Source organism: Lactuca sativa, chromosome 6 (assembly GCF_002870075.4).
Source record: "Lactuca sativa cultivar Salinas chromosome 6, Lsat_Salinas_v11, whole genome shotgun sequence".
NCBI lineage: Eukaryota > Viridiplantae > Streptophyta > Magnoliopsida > Asterales > Asteraceae > Lactuca > Lactuca sativa.
In genome coordinates this window covers 97,702,210-97,727,007 of record NC_056628.2, presented here as the reverse complement: position 1 = coordinate 97,727,007, position 24,798 = coordinate 97,702,210, and the positions used below count along the sequence as shown (strand labels likewise).

The window sequence follows — 24,798 nt, the reverse complement described above, 5'->3', positions numbered from 1 at the left end:
AACTTGGTAATGTACAAAGTGTAATTTCATGGGTTAGCACCAATTTCACAAATTTTCTAAAGTAACTAAGATTCGGACTTTATAAAAGGTTTAGTTACATTATACTTTTAATGAGAATTATAGTCCTTGTCCTACCCGTTCGGCTAACGACCCTCCACCAGTCAAGAAAGCGGTAGGTAAGAGTGGACACCCATTAAGCTGCCATTTTATAGGCAACAACCTTATACCCCCCTTATAGACCGGCTTCGTGAATGAGGCCTACTAACGGTAAGACTGACTTGATCTTATACATACATATATATATATATATATATATATATATATATATATATATATATATATATATATATATATATTATTAACTTATAATACTATAAAGTATAAGGGTTGAATTTTAACTTTTAAAACTCTAGGGATTGGAATTAAAGTGTGTGTGAGACTTTACAAATTCCAAGACTTGAGGGCAAGTTTTGAAACTATTGAAGACATTTCATTTCTATAACTTATGAGTTTTAATGGTCTTATAGAAAAGACTTTTGGAATTCCATAACTTGAGGACAGGTTATGGAGTCCATTAATTGCCATTTAGATCAAGAATTACACTAACAAACAATTTGCAAATAATTCCTATGATCTAGTAAACTCATAAGCATGAACATTCATATCAACCATTTTAAGAATCATATAATGTGACATCCCCTAATTTCTCGGCCAGAAAAGACCGATTTAATTTATGCTTTTTAAAATCAAATCAGAGAAATCTTTATAAAAGATGTTGCGGAATTGGTCCCCAAAACAAAATATGATAAAAGTTTGTCAAAACCTTTCTTTAAGAAATATATCATTTCCTTTTATATCAAAACCTCGGGATGTCATGTTCCGATACAGATCAAAAGCATGAACAAGACATTATAAGCCTTACGTCAGTTATTTGTAACTACTGGTCTATAATCCAAAATTCACTCATCATCATCATCCGACTATGCTTGGGGTCCTCTACCTGTAATATAAACAGCTGAGTGGGTCAGGCTTGGAAGCCTGGTGAGCATATAGGGTTTTCAACCCACAATACATAAATTTATTATGTTTAAACATCAATCAATCAACCGAATTACCCCAAACCCCATTATTTTATTTATTTCTTAAGGGTTTACCCTAAGAATCAACTATCACTCCTTCCTAAGGATTCATCCTAAGGAATAGACACAAAGTCACCTCGTGACCAGGGTTTATACAATGGGCACTAATTCCATAGCTGCCAAAGTTTATTCAACATGTGCTAAGTCCATAGCTCTCGTTTATCGACGGTATTATTTATAGGTATTCTCTCCTGCAGTACATGTCAATGGGTTTTAGAGTACAACAAGTGAACATATAGTTCATTACACCTACAGGTTGTGGGCCTGCTATTGTTCCATAGTCTGTCTAGAATAGTCCATGGTTGTCATCCATAATCTGCTGAATGACGGGGGCCAACATTTTGGGTAAGTGATTCTCTCAAATTTCACCACTCACCCTCAACTCATGATCAATATTATTGATCATCTCCTTTATCCAACTCACCTTTCATCATACCCACTATTTCATCTACCCATGTTTTACCCAACATTTTTCGTAGATAAAAATACATATATAGTTTAAATTATTTAAAAACATGTATAAATCATTCCTTCAGCACCCATCTCAAATAAACAAACAATAAATATTCACACAACACGTATTTTATGTAAAATACTTCATATCTATGTGTAAGGTGAAAGTAACTACACACTCACTTGATTTAATAAAACCGGGCAGCAATTCGTTTCCTAAAACGATCGTTTCTAATAAAACCGAGAGTTTTATTAAGAAACCGGGCTTTGCAAAAGTCGGGCTTCAAAACCGAAAAGATAAATTTTCCAGGCTTCTCGGGCACTTCATGGAGTATTCCGGGCTTTACAATCAATACCGGGGCTTTGCGGGATGTTAAGATGAAGAAAATATGGGTTTAGGGGTTAAATATGGCAATTTCTTAAAAATATCCGAGAAGGCTCGCAACCTTCTATTTATAGGGAAGAGCTTCTGATCGGACGACTGAGAAGGAGCCACGCCCCGCAGATCCGAGGGTTCGCAGGGAAGGCTCGCACGAGGGCTGCGCGTGTGAAGGGTTGCTGGCTTCTTGTGATTGGTCTGAAGCATGTGTCTGATGCGCATGTGGTCAGCATGTGCGAGGGTCTCGGAGCTAGGTGCGAGGCTCAAAACACGCGGCAGGCATTGCGAGGCTCGGACTAGGCTGCACACGCGTCGCTCCTCGAATGTGCCACAGCTTCGGATGACTCAGCAGCTCGGTGACTCAGCAGGTTGGTGACTCAGCAGGACACGTGGCACTTTTTCAGCGAGGATGACGTGGCAACTTGTGACTATGCAAATTTTCTCGATTTTCGCGCCAAAACTTCTAAAATCCATAACTTTCGCATACGAGCTCCGTTTTTGACGTTCTTTATATGCACGTGTAGCTAAAATTATGCTCTACAACTTCCATTTAGACTTCGTCGGCTAATTTTGACTTTAAATTTTATATTATTATTTTTAACAGACCAGGACAGGAAATTCGTTAAAAATTCATAACTTCTTCATCCGACGTCCATTTTCGTCAGACTTTGTACCGTTGTCCTCCTAATGACGAGACCTTCAATTTTCATTTAGGTTGTGTCAGCTAAAAATCGCTCGATCTAAAATTCGAGTTTTTAGCTGTCTACTATTAAGCTGAAACTTCGAAAAATCATAACTTCCTCATACGAAGTCAAATTTGGGCGTTCTTTTTATCGAACTTCTCGGTTTAACGAACACTACGACTTTCATTTAGATTACTAAGGCTAAAAAGTAGTTTATCAAAAACTCACTTTTTACGACATTCGGCACCGTGCCGGTTTTGTCGCGAAACTTCGATAGGTCATAACTTCTTCGTTATAACTCGGATTTCAGCATTCTTTATATCCCCGAAATCCTTATTTCGACCACTACAACTTTATGTAAAGATATAGGGCTTATATCACATTTTAATTTTGACGCTTATTTTTATTCTTAATTAATTAAATCCTAATAATTAAGCATAAAACACATAATTCACATAAAATTCACATAATTCCTTTTCATTTCTTCTAAATGAGTTACAAAGGTTAAACTAGACCATTATGTCAATATTAATGCCTAGCCTAGAAACACGGGTGTTACATATAAACATATATAAAACTTGAAAATTTGATAATAACCATTTAAAAGGGATTAGCATAATCATTATCATATCAAAAACAGGTTTTATAAGTCCAAAACAGTTTAGGGTAATGATTGTAGTCCATTTCCAACATCAAAACTCGAAAATCTGCACACAGGGCCTCTTACTCGCCGAGTGCAAGAACCTACTCGACTAGTAGGATGAGTTTTCTCTTGGACTCGTCTGGTCCACTGAGCAGTGAACATAATTTCGACTATTTCAAGCAGTTTGCATCAAGTATAATGAAAACAAGCCTAGGCTCTAATACCATTAATGAGTTTTGAGCATTCTAACACTCCTATGGTGTACATGCAACCCTAGAAACCTTGGATCTATGTTTTCTCAATGATACATGCAAATATTCATTTTCCAGGGTTCTCAACCTAACTAGCATGTTATGGGGTACTTGTAATATAAAACCTTAGTAGAATAACATACCTTTTCTTGTGGTTGATTGCGTGGAATCTTGAAAGCCTAGCACCAATAGTGTAACGCCCGTAGATCAGGGCTAGTCAATTTAGAGACAATAAGCGTCAAAAATGACTTTTTGATAGAAGAATATTTAGGATGAATAATCCTAACTAAGTTGTAGTATATGTTACAAGGTTTCCGTGCATATAAAGAACGCCAAAATCCGAGTTATAACAAAGAAGTTATGACCTGTCGAAGTTTCGCGACAGAACCGGCACGACACAGCGCGACGTAAAAAGTGAATTTACGTTAGAGCGATATTTAGCCTTAGCAATCTAAACGAGAAACGAAGATCTCGTTGTTGGTATCGAAGCGATAAAAAGTTAGGCGAAAACGGACGTCAGACGAAGAAGTTGTGAATTTATAACGAAATTTTCTGTCCCAACCTATTAAAAATAAATAATAAAAATAAAAGTCAAAATTAGCCGACGGAGTCTAAACGAAAGTCGTAGAGCGTACTCTCACCTACGCGTGGATATAAAGAACGTCGAAAACGGAGTTCGTATGAAGAAGATATGAATTTTCGAAGTTTATTAATGAATTAATAATTAAATTTAATTATTAAATCCCAGTATTATCCGAAGGCGAGTCATCGTACTCATCCGAAGTACGCCCCGCGTACAGCGAAGCATGACGACCTTCGCACTCGAGTTTTTCGGATGACGCATGCAGTGACGAATGCGGACGCGTACGCCCCGCGTACTCCGAGGATCCAGCCTCCTATAAATAGGATGCGAGGGCAGCCGGTTCTTTTGTTCATTTTCCCTCTTCTCTCTCCCGTTTTGCATCGATTTGCATGCCAGAAATACCCCGAAGCCCCAGTATTATTCTCGAGCCCCGAAGCAAGTCCCGAGATCCCGAAGATCCCGAGAAGTGCGGTTCCCGAGCCGAAGCTCTGCCCGCGAGGAGTTCGATTTTTGTGGAGATCTTCCAAATCTATCGAAGAATACTACTTCTGCAAGTCGTAGTGCTGTCCGATCATCTTTTGATCAAGTGAGTGTATACTACCTTTCATAAACACGATAATAATACAAGTATGGTTTGAGTGTATTAAGTATATTGTTGTTTATATGTGTGGGTGTGTAGTTACTTTCTTTTAGCACATAAATATGAAGTATTTGCTATGAAATACGTGCTATGTGTTTATATGTTATTTGTCTATTTGAGATGGGCATGGAAATTGGAGTTTTATACAGGTGTTAAATGATTTAAACTGTATAAGTATTTATATCTACAAAATTGTTGGGTAGAACATAGGTAGATGGAATTGTTGGTGACTATGGAGTTAGCGCCTATTGTATAAACCTTGGCGACGATGTGACTTCGTGCCTATTTGATGAACCTTGGCGACTATGGAGTTAGCGCACGTTGAGTAAACTTTGGCGACTATGGAGTTAGCGCTTGTTGAGTAAACCTTGGCGACTATGGAGTTAGCGCTTGTTAAGTGAACCTTGGTGACTATGGAGTTAGCACCAGATAACTATGGATTTAGTACTTGATAAATAAGCTTTGGCAGCAATGGAATTCATGCCAAATTTCTTACGAATAAATGAATGAAGGATAGTTGGTTCTTAGGGTAAAACCTTAAGAAGATAATGGGGATGAGTAATTGGGTTGATTGTTTGTTGATTAAATATAATAATTATATTATTATGGGTTGAAAACCCTATATGCTCACCAGGCTCCCAAGCCTGACCCACTCAGTTTTCTTTTCATTATAGGTAATGGCACAAGGGTATAAGTTGGTGGACTTGACGAGAGATTTTGGATTATAGATCAGTAGTTAAATAACTATTGTAAGGTCTATTTTATATTGTTTATGCTTTTGGTCTGTATCGAATATGACATCCCAAGGTTTTATTATTTAATGAAAATACATTCTCTTTGAGAAATGTTTGGATAAATGGTTATCATATTTTTGTTTTTGGGAACAAATTCCGCAACAGTTTTCTTTAAACGATTACTCTAATTTTAAAAACAAAGCATAAACAAATCGGTCTTTTCTGGCCGTGAAATTTGGGGATGTCACAAATAGTGTGGATGCCTCAAGTGGAATCACAAATCACCAAAACACCTTGGAAAGCTTGAGAGAATAGTATGAACTATGTAGAAATTGGTCCACCTTGTTCTCACACACACTAGTGCCATTTCATGTGCCAAAGACCTCTTTATATAGTATGGAGGATTAGGGTTACATCCATGTAAACCCTAATATCCATGACCTTTCATTTTCATAGGATCCATGGGTTAAAAATCCATGGACTATCCATGCAAGCTTTGCCCATCCTAAATGAACTTGGCCCATTCCATATAAGAGTCCATATTTAATTAGTTCATTTTGATCACTAAATTAATTATTGATCAATACTAATTAAATAATATGATTTCATATTAATATATTATAACTAATAATATATTAATAAATCATCATTATACACTACTAGAAAAAAGGCCTTTTACGACGCTCATTACGCGTCGTAAAACGCTCAGACGATGCGCAAATGCGCGTCAAGGAAGGCCCTGTCATAACGAGAGACGACGCGCATTTACAACGCGCATTTATGACACGCAATGTGTATCATTAAAGCCGCTGTCAAGAAAGGCCATGTCATAAATGAAGATGACACACATTTTTGCGTATCGTAATTTTTATTTTTTTTAAAAAAAATTTATTTATAGATTTACTAATTTTCAAATTAAATTTGCATTTCATGTCTCATAATAGAAAATAAAATACAATATACAAAAAATACAATCCATTGCACAATCAATTTCATTCAATAACATCATGTCATAAAATTGTAATACATTGATATTAAGGGGATCTAATTGTACGTTGTTATTAAGAGGTTTTCCCTAACTATATAACCTAATACTACATTGCTATAAAGGGGAACCTTCTTGTTTCAGTAACTCATCATTAAGCTGCCTGAAGAAGCTCTGAAACATTTCCTAAAATTGCTTGCTCTGCCTTCATTATAGCTATTGAAAACCCTACACCACAACACAACACAAATATATTAGCCACTTTTTTGCATCAAAAAACAAAATGAACTTAAAAAACTTGCTAGAGTCATGAATGACCCTGTATACACTCTAACAAAAGCTACTCCATGTTCCAACTGTAAAATAGGAACATCGTTTCCAGCAGCAATCATCAGTTCCATTAAAGGTGTCCCCCTTAATCTGAGAGTTACAATTTCCAAATCATAAATCCAATTTGTCAAAAAGAAATACATAATTAGCAATATTATTTACTTTGAAAAAGATAAAAGAATATGCATATAGATAGCTTCTGAGTTCTGACTTTCCTTAAAATCTTAACATTGGCTAGGGTAAGATGCCACTTATCAAAGGGCAAGAAGCAACTAAGAAAGAGTTATTACATTGCATACCCATTAATCATAAGTACAACATGACTCCTATGTTTAATTGGAACATAGTTAGTCTCCTGAATAGACAAAAACAAGTTACCATAGTTTGTATCTGTTATATACTTTGCATCATAAAAGTCACATGGGACTAACCTCATAATTTGTATCTTTCATATACTTTACATCATAATTTGTATCTTTCACCAGCATCCATTGTAATAGGTTCTGTTCACAGAAGAGAGAGAGAGAGAGAGAGAGAGAGAGAGAGAGAGAGAGAGAATCTATCTTATGCAATAGTATTATCATCACCTTGACATACAAACACACCATTAAATAAATTTCATCAAGGTTTATACAATATGTCGTTATTTGTTCTTATTTCATTAAAATGAGAATCTATCTTTGAAAAAATCTCAATGAGGAAAAGGAGAAAGAAAAATCTATTACACGATTACCCGTACAAGCCATCAACATTACACTCCCCAAAAAAAACTTTGACACTTCGAGGCAAACCACAATCACCTTTTACAAGTATAGCTCGACCATTAGCAGCCATGTCAAATAGTTGATATTAATAAAGAAAGTACCATTAAGTCCTAATTTTTTACAAATTTGTGTTCATTTATTTGTTGTTTTCATTTTTCAAGTGCATTTTCATTTTATAATATATATATTTTTTAACAAAACTTAATTAAAAAAAACAGAGCCAAAATGGGATTAACAAAATATAAATGTTGAAGACAACATAAATAAATACATACATCTTCAGGGGAATGGCACCGATCAGCTACTTCCTCAATTGAGTACTTGTTGTCACAGACAAAGCAATGAAGTATGGAAGTAGAACTTTGTGCATCTGCTTTCAAACAAGACAAACATTACACTAAATAAATAAAAACAGGTAATGTAACATTCGACTTATCTTGTAATTTAATAAAATCTTTAATAAAACACAAGAAAACAAAAAACTGACCTCCTTCATGATCAGGTGAAAAAAATCTAGGAGAATAACCAGGGAACAATTGTTCCTGCAGCACCTAATATTAACCCAGATGATGCACCTATTATCACCAATGACTTCAACAACATTCATACATGGGCCAAGGGCAAGATCGTAAAATTACATCACCATTATAAAAAACACAAATTAAGTTAATATCACCAACCTTTGAGAGACTTCTTTTAGCGCCATAAATAAGCTTTGGCATAAATGATTGTGCAGTTTGTGAACGTTGCTCACCCCTATTGCAAACATGCAGTATACTTGGACAAGGACCTAAAAGTAATTTCTCAGAATTGGACCTCAGTAGAGAGTCAAAGTCAAAGTCAAACCAACCTGATGTTCAACAACAGTTTGTGTTCCCATTGATGTAGCAATGTACATAAGTAAAGAACAAAATTTGACCTTTGACATCATCATTATAAAGACAGGACTAGTAAGTTTGAATATTTGAAAAAGTTCAGTAGGTGAAGGGACAACAATGACGTACCCATTATACCCTTTGTCTTTTAGAGCTTCAATCATCATCAATCCTGCAACAACCTACAATATGTGTAAATTAAAGTGTGACACAACTAAAATTAACATATAAAACAAGTAAATAGATGCAGGTTGTATTGTTGTGATATTTTTCAATTTTTATAGTATATATATATATATATATATATATATATATATATATATATATATATACACCTGTGAAACCATTGTTGCCCATGTTGCTCCAGCAATACCATAGCTTAAGTATAAGCAGAGGATTACATCACCAACACCATTGATGACACTTGCAACTACTAGAGCTTTTAAAGGTCCCCATGAATCTTTCATGCAAAGAGTGTTAAAAAAACAAGAACATGTTAGTTAACAGGAAATGGTGTGCACTAGATTCTACCATAAAAATCAAGGATTAGTGGAACAAAGATTATATGATCACCTTGCACTCTGAGCAACCCATCCAACAAGAACTGCAGACCATGCTAAACCTCGAATCTACTACCATAAAATGCATACAAAGAACCGATTAGACATGAGTATAACTAAAATCAGAAGATAAAAATAAAGGAAAATAAGAAAATAGTAAACCCAAAAAATGTAGGTAACTTTTTTCAAAAGTGTCAGAAAAAATCATATGAGTTTGCAAATAAATCCTTATAAAATAACCCACCCAACAAATCACAAAAAACTATGAAAGTAGCTATTTTTCAAATGTTGGAAGGATTTAAATCTTGATAATGCAACGAACATTCGATGGAGGAGGGGCTTATGTGCAAAAAATAGGGAAGTAGAAACCCCATACAAAAGAAAGCATCAAAACAAAATTGATAAAATGAAAAAAGTTTGAAGAAATACAAGAAACTATAGAAAACACATAGATTGATCCTCATAGCATAAAGGTTAAAGTAAAGGTTGTGTGATTGTAGGACAATTATGATATTAAGAGTTTCTATCACCAATCCATCCATCCATCCCTAATGTCGTCTCTATTGACAACACAACAACAGAAGAGAAGAGATTAAAAAATAATTAAGAAACAAATAACAGAAAATGAAGTAAAACAATGAAGTGGTAAAAAAAAAATTATACCTTGTGCCTCTTCTTCAACTTCCTTTCTCCAGCATCTAAATCCATGATGAAGGATGTTTGACCATCACCTTCTTCTAAAGGTAAGTCCAAGGATTTAATATCATCATAGAAACCATCAGCTAGACCTGCCAGCCTGTACAACAAACAAACATCCACCATCAGAATAAGTTATATTTTCATTTTTTTTATTTAACTAAATGACTGATTGTATTTGTACTCACCGATTTCCTGAGTTGCGCATCTGTTTTAGCTTCTTCTTTTCTTTACTTGTAAGAGGAGCACGGGTGAAGAGGTCTTCTTCCCTCCTTCACGTTCTTCCATTTTTTCCTTATATCTCCTCACCTCACTGTTTCCTATTGATTTCTATTCTATTAGTAGCAACAATGCAATCAAGAAAATGAAGTTTCTTTGATGGTGGTGAAGGGTAGTTACATCGAGAAGTTAGATTATCTCCAAGTGCAAACACATAATGACCATCTTTATCATCTTGGCACCATGGGGAATAAGCATTTCAAGCCACACACTTAATAAGGGGAGAACTAATGTGGTCTGATGGTGCTCGTTGGGGTGCAAAGCTTGCAACATTTCCAAAAAAAAAAAGCATTGAGAAAAAGAAAGTGGCATAAAGTTACCTTTTCTCTGTACATATTCTTGAGCCTACCAGCCTCTTCATCCATTGGCTGATCAATCTTCTGCTCCAAAACCCATATGCCACCTTCGTTTTCGATCTCTTCAGTTAGATCCACTTCAATTCTCTGACCTAAGATTGAAGCAACACCAACAAATAAATCGATGGACTTGAACTCGATATTACATCCACTTTTCTCCAAATGCTCCCATAAAAACTTCACTGATGGAGCTGATATTTAAGGCGGATTCAGTGATTACGATGCAAAAATAATAAAAAACTTATAAACCCTAAACACTAAGAATCTGAAAAAGTTATGCAGAATTACTTCTAAGGCTTCTTTGGATCATAGTCTCGCACTCCTCCACCATCATGCCGTCCTTAGCAGTGGACGAGAAGCTGTTGGCGGAGGGGGTGCAGAATTAGAATCAGATCCTGCTGCCATTTTGTTGGTGCAGCGATTACGATAACTGCAGGTTTGGCCGTTGAGATGCAGACGCTGGGTCCAGTCGGGTTAGATCCGATTGCAAGCGGGCCTTATGTTGGGAACACAAACGTGGAACCAGTAACAAAAGAATGACGCCAAACAAAGAGCACTAATGCCAGAAATATGAGATGAAGAATACCTATTTGACGAGAAGAAGAAGACGAGATTGACTGTTCTTGGTTAGAACTACGATGCAAAAGAAGAAAAATAGCTCTAACTATACGCTAATCTGATGCATTAAGAAAAATTGCTCCAATTATATAACGTACGCCGATTTTAGGGAGGAATAAGATTACAAGATATCACTTATTTGGGGGATTTAAGGGAGGAAGAGAGAAATCAAATTTGGAGAATTATTAGGAAGAGGAGAGTATTAGTAGGAGATAAGGTGTTGGTATGTTCGATTGATTGGGTTGATCGAAGAGGAATGATCGAAAATGTGTTTAGTCTATTTTAGGGTTCTTAATTTGGAATAGGATTTTAGAAGGAGAAAAAGAGGCGGGGTGTTTAATTTTTTTTGGGATTTCATTCCCCCCGTAGTCTATTAAAAAAATGGAGAACGCGCTTCCTAAAAAATATAAAACGACACCCTTACACGACACACTTCATATGATAGGTGCCCTCTGTGTTTTTTTTTGGACACTAATTTAAGGGCGCGCAAAAACTGCGTGTCTTCTATCCTTCAAATTTTGGAAAAATGACATTAATTTTTAAGGCACGCACACATGCGCGTTCTCTATCACTGTGTGTCATTAATTGCGCGTCGTAAAATGCTATTTTTCTAGTAGTGATACTACTCTCAAAAGATTATTCATATAAATTGTTTCGGTGGAGTGCAACCCAAATGGACCATGCCGGGTCGGGTCAAGTTGTCACAACTGTAAATTTTGAGCCATGTAATCTATACATTCAAGTTAATGTGAATCAAAAACTTCAATCAAATACAACATGCTAGGACTACAAATAGTCATCAAACAATTGGAGACCCTAGAAGTTCTTGTTAAGTCTAATTTAGGCTAGAACTTCCTTATTGGATCCAAATGGGCCAATAAGCTTCCAATTAGACTATCATGGGCTTAGAACCCTAATTGGACTCTAATTGGACCCACATTTATTTATTTTAACATTTTAGGTCATGTTGGGCCTAGAATGAAATGGATTAAGAGCCTTGATACATGAATAACCTAAAACTAGTTCAAGAAAAACATAAAAATCCTACTACATTCTCTTAAGCATAAAACACACTCTAACTAACTCAAATATTGGGCTTAAGGGCCAAAAGGCCCAAAAAAAAAATTTTCCTTCACATTCTCGGCCCAAAGGCCCAAACCCAAGAATATAAGGGAGAGTTGACTTAATGCATGCCACCTCATTAATATCCAAAGGATATCCATGCAATATTTCCCATTCCTCCATGCACATCACTTCAAAATCACTTCTCCCTTCTCTCCTCTCTCACTCTCGGCCATACACACTTACACCCACCAAAAATCTCTCAAACACTCTCTAGATCACTCAAGAACATCTCTTCCCCTCCATCCAAAATCTCGAAAATTTGGAAGCATTCAAGAAGGTTCTTCCACAAAATTCTTCATCTAAGGTAAGATCATGCATAGATCTATGGTTTAAATTCTTTTGTTATCAAAATCCTTTCCTAACCTATGCAAAAATCGTGATCTTACACCCTAGAACCATCTCAAAACTCAAGATCTTCATCAAAGGGAGCCAAGGCCAAAAACACTTCATTTTTCTTCCATCTTTTCTTCCAAAAACCGAAACTACACCCAAGGTGAGATTCATACCCCTATTTTCTGTTTTTATGAGTTTTGTGGGGGGGGGGGGAATACAAGTGAAAGTGTAGATCTATATGTGTTTGTATGCCTTGTATGATTTCCATGCTTATATGTATGCTTATATGTGTTTTAATGTTGGATCTAGCCATTAAACCCCTCAAAACCGAGATATAACTTATGTTTTATGATTTTAGCTTCAAATATATTTCTACATATAAAGTGATACAAGAAAAATAGCTAAGTGGTTAGCAACAATTTTCTTTAAGCTAAAAACACACATTTTGGGCCAAAAATGTGAAAAATACAAAATTAAGGGCCCAAATTGACATTTCACAGATTCTGATGGATGAAATGTGCCAAAACAGTTTCCATAAAACTATTTCTGGAATTATATTCAATTAGAGGATTAAAAACATAAATTTCAAGCTTATTGGGCTAAAAATGAAAATTTCGGCCGAAGGAGGCCCATTATGCGAATTTTTCTGTTTTGAAGGGCCAAAACTGTGAATTTCTGTAAAACAGTGGACTATAAGTGTCCCAAATCCTTTTCAAAGGTTTAAAATGCTTTTTAAATTTAAAAAGGACCAAAGTTGCAAAAATTTTCCAATTTGGGCCAAAATTGTCAAAATTGCGAAAAGAAGGGCTAAAACCGAGAAAAACTGCATTTTCAGGGACTTAAACTGTTTTCTATGAAAAATATGCTGGAAAATATTAATTTCAATAATTTTTGGTGTTAAAATGTCAAGAAAAATAGTTTAAGGACCAAACCGGGAAATATTACAATAAAAGGGTTGAAAATGTAAATTTTACAAATAATGAGGGGCTGAAAACAGAAATATTTCAAGGCTAATTCAATATGTACAATTTGATCAAATAATGACACCTCGACTATCAACGAAATACAACTCATTACAATACCAAAAGTCGTTGTTAAACGAATTGGCTCGGTCTCGAGCCAATGGAAATCTACAACTACTAACTCTTCGACACTACGAATCATACAAATAACGTTTGGTAATACATATACATACGAGTGTGCACAGACGTCTACGCACCATCTTCGGGCCCCAAAAGTGTAAAATCTTGCTTGTTGGGCCTAGCTAGCCCAATGACCTGATCTTAAGGCCCGAAGACACATATTTTCTACGAAGTGCTGAGTTTCACCGACTTGGCACAACGTGGAGTGACTTTCAATGGCTTGTACCACTGGTCCCCAAGGGTCCTTGGTATTGCTAGAAGAGTCTGCATATTTTACGAGGCGGGTCGGGGACCCCTCGCACGCATATTTTCCCCAACCGGTTAATGGAGTCACCGGGGTCTTCGTGACCTCTTTCTCTTCGGATGTGGGACTACACCTTGTCCGGGCGATTGGATAACGCGATTAGTACTGACGACGCCTTCGGGAATCGTTAGTATATCTACAAACTGGGCGTTTGCGTAACGCGGGCTTGTAGTAAATAATCCTGCTCGAGAACCTTCCAACGTCGCCTGGGACTGACACTGCTATCTTCGTAATGGTTTCAACGCAACTTAATGGATTCCAAAGGAACTAGGGAAACATCGGGTTTCCCTAGGGTTTTCAATACATACAGATTTGAAAGACATACATCTCAAATGAACATTTTTTTTTTACAAGTATAGAAACAAACAAGCATACCTATGGATCTTCACAAACGTTTTCAAAAGCTTTTCTTTTCAGAAAATATCGGATTTTCTGGTGGATTTTCAAACAATACGAACATTCGATTTCAAACACTACTTATGAACTCACCAACATTTCATATGTTGACGTTTTTCAAAATACTTGTATTCTCAGGGAACCAGTGAATCAAGGGAAAATCATATTCAGTGACGGTTGCAGTTTATTTTTGAATGAATGGAACAAATTAATTTTTGGGAATGTAATGTTTTAAACAATGTATGACATGTAAACACTACTGGTTGTACTATGTAATGAATGGTGACGAATGTTGTTATGTTTCATATATATTCAATGTTATGGTATGCAATTGAGTCACGACAGCCCCCGGACGTTTCCGCCGTCTGGTTCGGGGGTGTGACAGGTTGGTATCAGAGCTTTGTTTATAGTGAACTAGCATGTCGAGCCATACATTGATATGCAACTATAAACCAAAAAGAAGGACTAACATAACTCTGAACAAAACAAATAAATAAAATACACTTGCTTGCATTAGGAGTAAGGACCTAACGCTGAATCAAACACCATAATGCTGGTATCTCGGTTAACTCGGGACTGTTCTTAGTGATACCAAGGAGTGATTGTAGCCTGATCAACTACATTCTCTCCAAGGTAAAACTAACACATGTCTTGATGAGATCGGAATAGCCAGGGAACCTAAAACTATACCCTTTATCACCCAAACAAAGAATGTTTGCTTAGTCTGTACAATAGTCATAGTACCCTAGGAAAAATGTAGCATAATTACGTACTCGCGCAGACAGCATGGCTGGTTTTCATCACCCTGGAGACCCCTACTTCCCTAATCAGGGAAACAACGGGTGGCTAGAGGAGGAGGAGGAGCCTGAGGAGGAGCAGCCGGGTATCCAGTTTCATCAGGCCTTAGTAGCTCACGGGATGCTGGTGGATGAACCGGGAGAGAATCCAGGAGAAGCACACGACGTCGAACCCGACGAATATATAGACACCGACTACGAATTTGGAGAGGTCGACGATGACGACGAGGAGGGTCAGGTCGGGGGCCAGGACCCCATCCCGCCATGCGAGGACGAGGCACAACCAGATCACCCCGCTCCACCAGTGAACCCCCCAAGGGAGAACCGTTCCCTCGAAGCTGAGATCGCCGCACTGCGACAACAGCTGTATACTATGGAGGCTCGGGCAGTGAGAGCAGAGCACGAGAGGGATGAAGTTATAGGAGACATGGCAGAGATGGCGCAGCTGCTGGCGCAACATTTCGGCATATGACTTCGGCACCACCTCCTGACGCAGCTCATCGCGGTTAGGGATAGACCTATCGTAGTAGGATATTAGTAACTATGTTATGTACTCCGGCTCTATGTTTAAGTGACTACACTACTCATGGAGCCGTTATGTTGTCGGATTAGTGTTACTTATGTATGCTCCTACGAGCAAATTTTCTTGTACTAAACACGGATAATATTAATAAACTTTTGTGTGTTTTGCTATGATATTCTCAGTTGTTATATGTTGAGGCGTTATGATTGTATGCTTGATGATAGTAATGTTTAGGTTCGTACCCTACACCTAGTTACTAGGATCATCACCTCACCGAAACCACGTACACTCAACATCTTTCCGTTTCATGACAGAAAGATGCCTCACCCAGCTACTCGCGGAAATCCCGAACCAACCCCGCCCAAAGTTGACTCCACTGCTTTCCAGGCAGCCGTGTCTGCTGCGGTCACGGCAGCTATGGCACAACTTCACCGAGGAAACAATGGAGGAGGCAATGGTCAAGGCTCCGGAAGTTCGAACAACGGGACGAACCAAGGGCTCACTAAAACGTGCACCTACAAGGATTTTGCGAACGCTAAACCCCGAACTTTCAACGGCACTGGGGGAGTGATCGCTCTAAAGCGATGGATCGAGAAGGTAGAGTCGGTATTCGAGATATGCGAGTGCCCCGAGCAGATGAAAGTGAAGTTCGCGGCCTGCACTTTTGTGGACCAAGCACTCACTTGGTGGAATGGTCACGTAGAAGCTATGACACTCCCTGTTGCCAACTCTATTCCCTGGGCAGAAATGAAAGAGATGTTGACGGCTGAGTACTGCCCCCGAGGTGAAATACAGAAGATGGAGCAGGAGCTGTGGAATCTCACGGTGCAGAATGGGAACATCGATGCTTACATATCGAGATTCAGCGAACTATCCCTGTTGTGCCCGGGTATGATCACATCAGAGGGAAAGAAGATTGAACGATTCATCTGGGGACTGACATCCCCCATTCAAGGGAATGTGATAGCTGCTAACCCTGAAACGTTTGACAGCGCGAAGAGATTGGCAAAGAGGCTATATGATCATAACCACAAAAAGGGCGAGAAACCGGTAGAGACTGAGAAGAAGAAGGAGAGTGATGGTAAGAAGGGATGGAACCACAAAAGAAAGGGGCGTCAGGGCCCCGAGACCTCAAAAAGGCAACAAACAGTGGCAGTTAACGTTGTTACTGCGCCGGTTCCAGTCACATCACATGCTCCAGCCTCAGCTGCTTCAAATGCTTCAAGGCCCTATTCTGGTAGCGCTCCCAAGTGCAATAAGTGCAGTTTCCATCATCATGGAGAATGTAAGGAGTTCCATTGCACCAGTTGCAACCGAAGGGGACACACTGCGAAGTTCTGCAGGACTTATCCTTCTCAGAACCAGAGTCAGGGAAACAACCAAAACAACAACAACAACCACCGCAACATCAACAACACCAATGCCGGCGGCAACAACGCAGGGCCTAGCCACACCTGTTTCGGGTGTGGAAGGACGGGACATTTCCGTCGAGATTGCCCTAACAACAACAACAACTCAGGAAACAGAGGAACAGGAAGAATGCTGACTATGGGTCAGAGTGATGCAGTTCAAGATCCCGCAGTTGTGACCGGTACGTTTCTCCTAAACCACACTTATGCATGCATCTTATTTGATACCGGAGCGGAGCGAAGTTTCGTAAGCGAGAAGTTTAAACATTTACTAAAACAACAACCCCAGAAGCTAAATGAAACCTATACGGTGGAAATGGCCAATGGGAAAACCGAATCCACTAGGGAGATCTACATCGGATGTACCCTAACCCTTAACCAGCACGTCTTTCGAATAGACCTAATGCCAGTATCAATTAGGAGTTTCAATGTGATTATCGGCATGGATTGGTTAAGCCCCCACCATGCTGAGATTATGTGCCACGAGAAGGCCGTTCGCCTTCGTCTCCCAAATCACGAAACCCTAGTAATTTACGGAGACAAACCCAGTACGAATCTCCGCCTCATCTCGTGCATCAAAGCGCAAAAACACTTGCGAAAGAACACTTTGGCGTTCTTGGCTCACATAGTGGACAAGACCAAAGAAGAAACTAACATCCAAGACATTCCGGTAGCGTGTGAATTTCCGGACGTGTTTCCCGAAGATCTTCCAGGAGTACCCCCAGAGAGACAGGTTGAATTCCGAATCGACCTCGTTCCAGGAGCAACTCCCCTCGCTAAATCACCATATCGGTTGGCACCTGCTGAAATGCAGGAATTATCCAGCCAACTCAGTGAGCTTCTGGACAAGGGATTTATCCGACCTAGCTACTCGCCATGGGGAGCTCCGGTGCTCTTTGTCAAAAAGAAGGATGGATCTTTCAGAATGTGCATCGATTACAGAGAGTTAAACAAACTCACTGTTAAAAACCGCTACCCACTCCCGCGAATCGATGATCTATTCGACCAGCTCCAAGGAGCTAGCTATTTTTCTAAAATAGACTTACGATCCGGATACCACCAACTCAAGGTCCGAGAAGAGGATATTCCAAAAACCGCTTTTCGAACCCGCTATGGACATTATGAATTCGTTGTAATGCCCTTCGGTCTAACAAATGCACCTGCCGCATTTATGGACCTAATGAATCGAATCTGTCGACCGTTCCTGGACAACTTCGTCATTGTGTTTATCGATGACATCCTCGTCTATTCTCGAAGCAAAGAGGAGCATGGCCGTCATCTCCGACAAATTTTAGAGACTCTGCGCACGGAAAAGCTTTACGCCAAACTCTCCAAGTGCGAGTTCTGGCTTCGGAGTGTGAATTTCTTAGGCCACGTAGTTAGCCAAGATGGAATTCATGTGGATCCCTCTAAGGTCAAAGCTGTGGAAGGATGGGCAACTCCGACTACGCCCACAGAAATTCGTCAGTTCTTAGGCCTAGCAGGGTACTATAGGAGATTCATCCAAAACTTCTCTAAGATCGCCAAGCCGCTTACCTTGCTTACGCAAAAGGGCGTGCCATTCAAGTGGACAGACCGACAAGAGATTGCGTTTCGAACCTTGAAGCAAGCTCTTTGCAGCGCTCCTGTACTATCTCTACCTGAAGGAACGGAAGATTTTGTAGTTTACTGTGACGCGTCAAATCAAGGCTTAGGTTGCGTTCTCATGCAACGTGGAAGAGTGATAGCATATGCGTCCCGCCAACTAAAGACGCACGAAGTAAATTACACGACCCATGACCTAGAACTGGGAGCCGTGGTCTTCGCTCTAAAAATTTGGAGGCACTACCTGTACGGTACTAAGTGCACCATCTTCACAGACCACAAGAGCCTCCAGCACATCTTGAATCAGAAGGAGCTGAACATGAGACAACGAAGATGGGTGGAGTTGTTAAACGACTACGAATGCGAGATCAAGTACCATCCAGGCAAGGCCAACGTGGTAGCTGACGCATTAAGTCGGAAGGAATACACAAATCGCCGTACGAAAACGCACTCGATAACCATTCAGTCTCATCTGACCACTCAAATTGCATCAGTCCAGGCAGAGGCTATGAAAGCGGAAAATAGAACTAGCGAGGCATTGCGCGGAATGGAGAAGAACCTGGAAGTCAAAGAGAATGGGGTATACTACTTCATGAACCGTATTTGGGTTCCAAAAATCGGAGGATTCAGAGAGACCGTTATGAAGGAAGCCCACAAGACACGATACTCCATTCATCCTGGTTCGGACAAGATGTATTTGGACATTAAGCAGCACTATTGGTGGCCTAACATGAAGGCGGAAATCGCGACTTATGTTAGTAAGTGCCTTACGTGTGCCAAAGTGAAAGTGGAGTACCAGAAACCTTCCGGATTGTTGCAACAACCGGCAATCCCTGAGTGGAAATGGGAGGGGATTTCTATGGACTTCGTGACCAAGCTACCCAAGACGTCGGACGGATTGGACACCATATGGGTAATAATCGACCGACTGACGAAATCTGCCCACTTCCTGCCAATCAAAGAGTCCTACAAGATGGAGAGGCTGACGCGTTTGTACCTACGAGAGATTGTAAGACTTCATGGAGTGCCAAAATCTATCATCTCAGATAGGGACAGTAGGTTCACGTCACGCTTTTGGCAGTCGCTCCACAAGGCCATGGGAACTCATCTTGATATGAGCACCGCGTATCACCCACAAACGGACGGTCAAAGCGAACGAACCATTCAGACGCTTGAAGACATGCTTCGTGCATGCGTGATAGACTTCGGAAAGTCTTGGGATACCCACCTACCGTTGATCGAGTTTTCATATAACAATAGTTATCATTCGAGCATTAAGGTGGCCCCTTTCGAAGCACTGTACGGGCGTAAATGTAGATCACCGTTATGTTGGGCTGAAGTAGGTGACACCCAGCTAGCAAGAACACATACGTCGGATAGGGCAATGACAGGACCGGAAATCATTCGCGAGACCACAGAAAAGATTGTCCAGATCAAAGCTCGATTACAGGCATCGCGTGACCGGCAAAAGAGCTACGCTGATAAACGGCGAAAGCCCTTAGAATTCCAGGTCGGTGATCGAGTATTGTTGAAGGTCTCACCCTGGAAGGGAGTTATACGTTTCGGAAAACGAGGAAAGCTAAACCCACGGTACATTGGACCTTTCGAAATCGTCGCCCGAATAGGTCCGGTAGCCTACAGACTACAACTACCCACGGAGCTAAACGGTGTACACCCCGTGTTTCATGTTTCTAATCTGAAAAAGTGCCTATCAGATGAAACTCTCGTCATTCCTCTTGACGAAATCGAAATCAATGAGAATCTCCTGTTCGTCGAAGAACCAATCGAAATCATGGACAGGGAGGTGAAGCGTACTAAACAAAGTCGCATCCCGATCGTGAAGGTACGGTGGAACGCAAAGCGTGGGCCAGAATTCACGTGGGAACGCGAAGATCAAATGAAGCAGAAGTACCCTCACCTATTCTAGCAATTCTCAAATCTAGCTTTCAAACAGAATTTCGGGACGAAATTCCCTCTAACGGGGGGATGATGTCACAACTGTAAATTTTGAGCCATGTAATCTATACATTCAAGTTAATGTGAATCAAAAACTTCAATCAAATACAACATGCTAGGACTACAAATAGTCATCAAACAATTGGAGACCCTAGAAGTTCTTGTTAAGTCTAATTTAGGCTAGAACTTCCTTATTGGATCCAAATGGGCCAATAAGCTTCCAATTAGACTATCATGGGCTTAGAACCCTAATTGGACTCTAATTGGACCCACATTTATTTATTTTAACATTTTAGGTCATGTTGGGCCTAGAATGAAATGGATTAAGAGCCTTGATACATGAATAACCTAAAACTAGTTCAAGAAAAACATAAAAATCCTACTACATTCTCTTAAGCATAAAACACACTCTAACTAACTCAAATATTGGGCTTAAGGGCCAAAAGGCCCAAAAAAAAAATTTTCCTTCACATTCTCGGCCCAAAGGCCCAAACCCAAGAAGATAAGGGAGAGTTGACTTAATGCATGCCACCTCATTAATATCCAAAGGATATCCATGCAATATTTCCCATTCCTCCATGCACATCACTTCAAAATCACTTCTCCCTTCTCTCCTCTCTCACTCTCGGCCATACACACTTACACCCACCAAAAATCTCTCAAACACTCTCTAGATCACTCAAGAACATCTCTTCCCCTCCATCCAAAATCTCGAAAATTTGGAAGCATTCAAGAAGGTTCTTCCACAAAATTCTTCATCTAAGGTAAGATCATGCATAGATCTATGGTTTAAATTCTTTTGTTATCAAAATCCTTTCCTAACCTATGCAAAAATCGTGATCTTACACCCTAGAACCATCTCAAAACTCAAGATCTTCATCAAAGGGAGCCAAGGCCAAAAACACTTCATTTTTCTTCCATCTTTTCTTCCAAAAACCGAAACTACACCCAAGGTGAGATTCATACCCCTATTTTCTGTTTTTATGAGTTTTGTGGGGGGGGGGGGAATACAAGTGAAAGTGTAGATCTATATGTGTTTGTATGCCTTGTATGATTTCCATGCTTATATGTATGCTTATATGTGTTTTAATGTTGGATCTAGCCATTAAACCCCTCAAAACCGAGATATAACTTATGTTTTATGATTTTAGCTTCAAATATATTTCTACATATAAAGTGATACAAGAAAAATAGCTAAGTGGTTAGCAACAATTTTCTTTAAGCTAAAAACACACATTTTGGGCCAAAAATGTGAAAAATACAAAATTAAGGGCCCAAATTGACATTTCACAGATTCTGATGGATGAAATGTGCCAAAACAGTTTCCATAAAACTATTTCTGGAATTATATTCAATTAGAGGATTAAAAACATAAATTTCAAGCTTATTGGGCTAAAAATGAAAATTTCGGCCCAAGGAGGCCCATTATGCGAATTTTTCTGTTTTGAAGGGCCAAAACTATGAATTTCTGTAAAACAGTGGACTATAAGTGTCCCAAATCCTTTTCAAAGGTTTAAAATGCTTTTTAAATTTAAAAAGGACCAAAGTTGCAAAAATTTTCCAATTTGGGCCAAAATTGTCAAAATTGCGAAAAGAAGGGCTAAAACCGAGAAAAACTGCATTTTCAGGGACTTAAACTGTTTTCTATGAAAAATATGCTGGAAAATATTAATTTCAATAATTTTTGGTGTTAAAATGTCAAGAAAAATAGTTTAAGGACCAAACCGGGAAATATTACAATAAAAGGGTTGAAAATGTAAATTTTACAAATAATGAGGGGCTGAAAACAGAAATATTTCAAGGCTAATTCAATATGTACAATTTGATCAAATAATGACACCTCGACTATCAACGAAATACAACTCATTACAATACCAAAAGTCGTTGTTAAACGAATTGGCTCGGTCTCGAGCCAATGGAAATCTACAACTACTAACTCTTCGACACTACGAATCATACAAATAACGTTTGGTAATACATATACATACGAGTGTGCACAGACGTCTACGCACCATCTTCGGGCCCCAAAAGTGTAAAATCTTGCTTGTTGGGCCTAGCTAGCCCAATGACCTGATCTTAAGGCCCGAAGACACATATTTTCTACGAAGTGCTGAGTTTCACCGACTTGGCACAACGTGGAGTGACTTTCAATGGCTTGTACCACTGGTCCCCAAGGGTCCTTGGTATTGCTAGAAGAGTCTGCATATTTTACGAGGCGGGTCGGGGACCCCTCGCACGCATATTTTCCCCAACCGGTTAATGGAGTCACCGGGGTCTTCGTGACCTCTTTCTCTTCGGATGTGGGACTACACCTTGTCCGGGCGATTGGATAACGCGATTAGTACTGACGACGCCTTCGGGAATCGTTAGTATATCTACAAACTGGGCGTTTGCGTAACGCGGGCTTGTAGTAAATAATCCTGCTCGAGAACCTTCCAACGTCGCCTGGGACTGACACTGCTATCTTCGTAATGGTTTCAACGCAACTTAATGGATTCCAAAGGAACTAGGGAAACATCGGGTTTCCCTAGGGTTTTCAATACATACAGATTTGAAAGACATACATCTCAAATGAACATTTTTTTTTACAAGTATAGAAACAAACAAGCATACCTATGGATCTTCACAAACGTTTTCAAAAGCTTTTCTTTTCAGAAAATATCGGATTTTCTGGTGGATTTTCAAACAATACAAACATTCGATTTCAAACACTACTTATGAACTCACCAACATTTCATATGTTGACGTTTTTCAAAATACTTGTATTCTCAGGGAACCAGTGAATCAAGGGAAATCATATTCAGTGACGGTTGCAGTTTATTTTTGAATGAATGGAACAAATTAATTTTTGGGAATGTAATGTTTTAAACAATGTATGACATGTAAACACTACTGGTTGTACTATGTAATGAATGGTGACGAATGTTGTTATGTTTCATATATATTCAATGTTATGGTATGCAATTGAGTCACGACAGCCCCCGGACGTTTCCGCCGTCTGGTTCGGGGGTGTGACACAAGTACATACCAAATATAGTTACCGACTTAGACACCTTATCCAACTACACCAACCACAGAAAAAATCATATCCAAGAGCTTGGACACCAAATCTCCTTTCTTCAAGGTTCCTTCTTCACAAACGAACTTCACAAGAACACTCAATAAGCCACAAATGCTCACACAAGCTATGGAAACGGGATTTAGGGTTTGAGGGGAGTTGGAGGCTGGAAATGGTGGCTGGAAATAAGGCCATCATATTACTTAAATAGGGACACACAAGACAACACGGGTTTACACTCTGATCCTAGTATGCCCAGCATACTAGGTGGCCTCTGCGTCCATGATACGCACATGAGTACGTTGAGTGTACACATGCATACGTCCCACGTACTCATTTGCCACCTTTTTCTCAATTAAGGGCTAGTTTTGACAAATGCAATAAAGTTAGGGTCATCGATACATAACTTATCTCGGGATGTTACAATTCTCCCCCACTAGGATCAGACTTCTCCCTCGAAGTCATCCTTTGGAAACAACTTTGGGTACTGCTCGCGTATCTCGAACTCCGGCTCCCAAGTCCACTTTGAACCTCTAAGATGCTGCCACTAAAATTTAACCAGGTGCACCTCCTTGTTCCTCAAGGTCTTTACTTTCATATCGAATATCGCTACCGGCTTCTCAATATAGTTTAGGCGATTAACGACGTGAATGTTCTCTAAAGGAACCACTGTTGTCTCGTCGGTTATACACTTCCTCAGCTAGGATACATGGAATGTGTTATGAATTTAGCTCAACTCCTCAGGCAACTCTAACTGATAAGCTACCTCACCCACCCGGGCATTCGGTTGGATATAGTGTCTAAGTCCATAACTATATTTGGTATGTACTTGACCCGACCCGGCATGGTCCATTTGGGTTGCACTTCACCCGAACAATTTACGGATAATCTTTTGAGAATAGTATAAGTTATGATTTATTAATATATTATAAGTTCTAATATATTAATATAAAATCATATTGTTTAATTAGTGTTGATCTATAATTAATCTAGAATTAATTTAGAGATCAAAAGTATGACTAATTAAATATGGGCTCTTGTATTTATATAGTGTGGGTTAATGCTTATTTGGAATGGGCTAGGCTTGCATGGAAAGTCCATAGATACTCCATGGAGCTTTAACCCATAGATCTCATGGAAATGAAAAGACATGGGTATTAGGGTTTACATGGATGTAACCCTAATCCACCACACTATATAAAG

General features: G+C 39.2%; 1 protein-coding gene across 8 annotated transcripts; it reads right to left on the bottom strand.

The window, feature by feature from the left end:
• Positions 1-6,483: 6,483 nt before the first annotated feature.
• Positions 6,484-11,300, bottom strand: LOC111879721 (protein DETOXIFICATION 46, chloroplastic). 8 transcript variants are annotated; one of them, XR_006184354.2, is made up of 10 exons: positions 10,639-11,300; positions 9,904-10,541; positions 9,683-9,815; positions 9,033-9,088; positions 8,795-8,919; positions 8,265-8,641; positions 8,072-8,159; positions 7,860-7,954; positions 6,809-6,910; positions 6,484-6,718 (listed from the first exon to the last, which is right to left on the bottom strand). XR_006184354.2 is itself a non-coding variant. In XM_052764680.1 (8 exons), exons 4-8 carry the CDS (start codon positions 8,804-8,806, stop codon positions 7,886-7,888), a joined length of 486 nt encoding a protein of 161 aa, XP_052620640.1. In that variant the 5' UTR covers positions 8,807-8,919; positions 9,033-9,815; positions 9,904-10,541; positions 10,639-11,300; the 3' UTR covers positions 6,484-7,885. The 8 variants fall into 8 exon arrangements, 1 of the variants encoding a protein (XP_052620640.1); XR_006184350.2 differs by having other exon boundaries at positions 6,809-7,954; XR_006184352.2 differs by having other exon boundaries at positions 6,484-6,910.
• Positions 11,301-24,798: the final 13,498 nt, after the last annotated feature.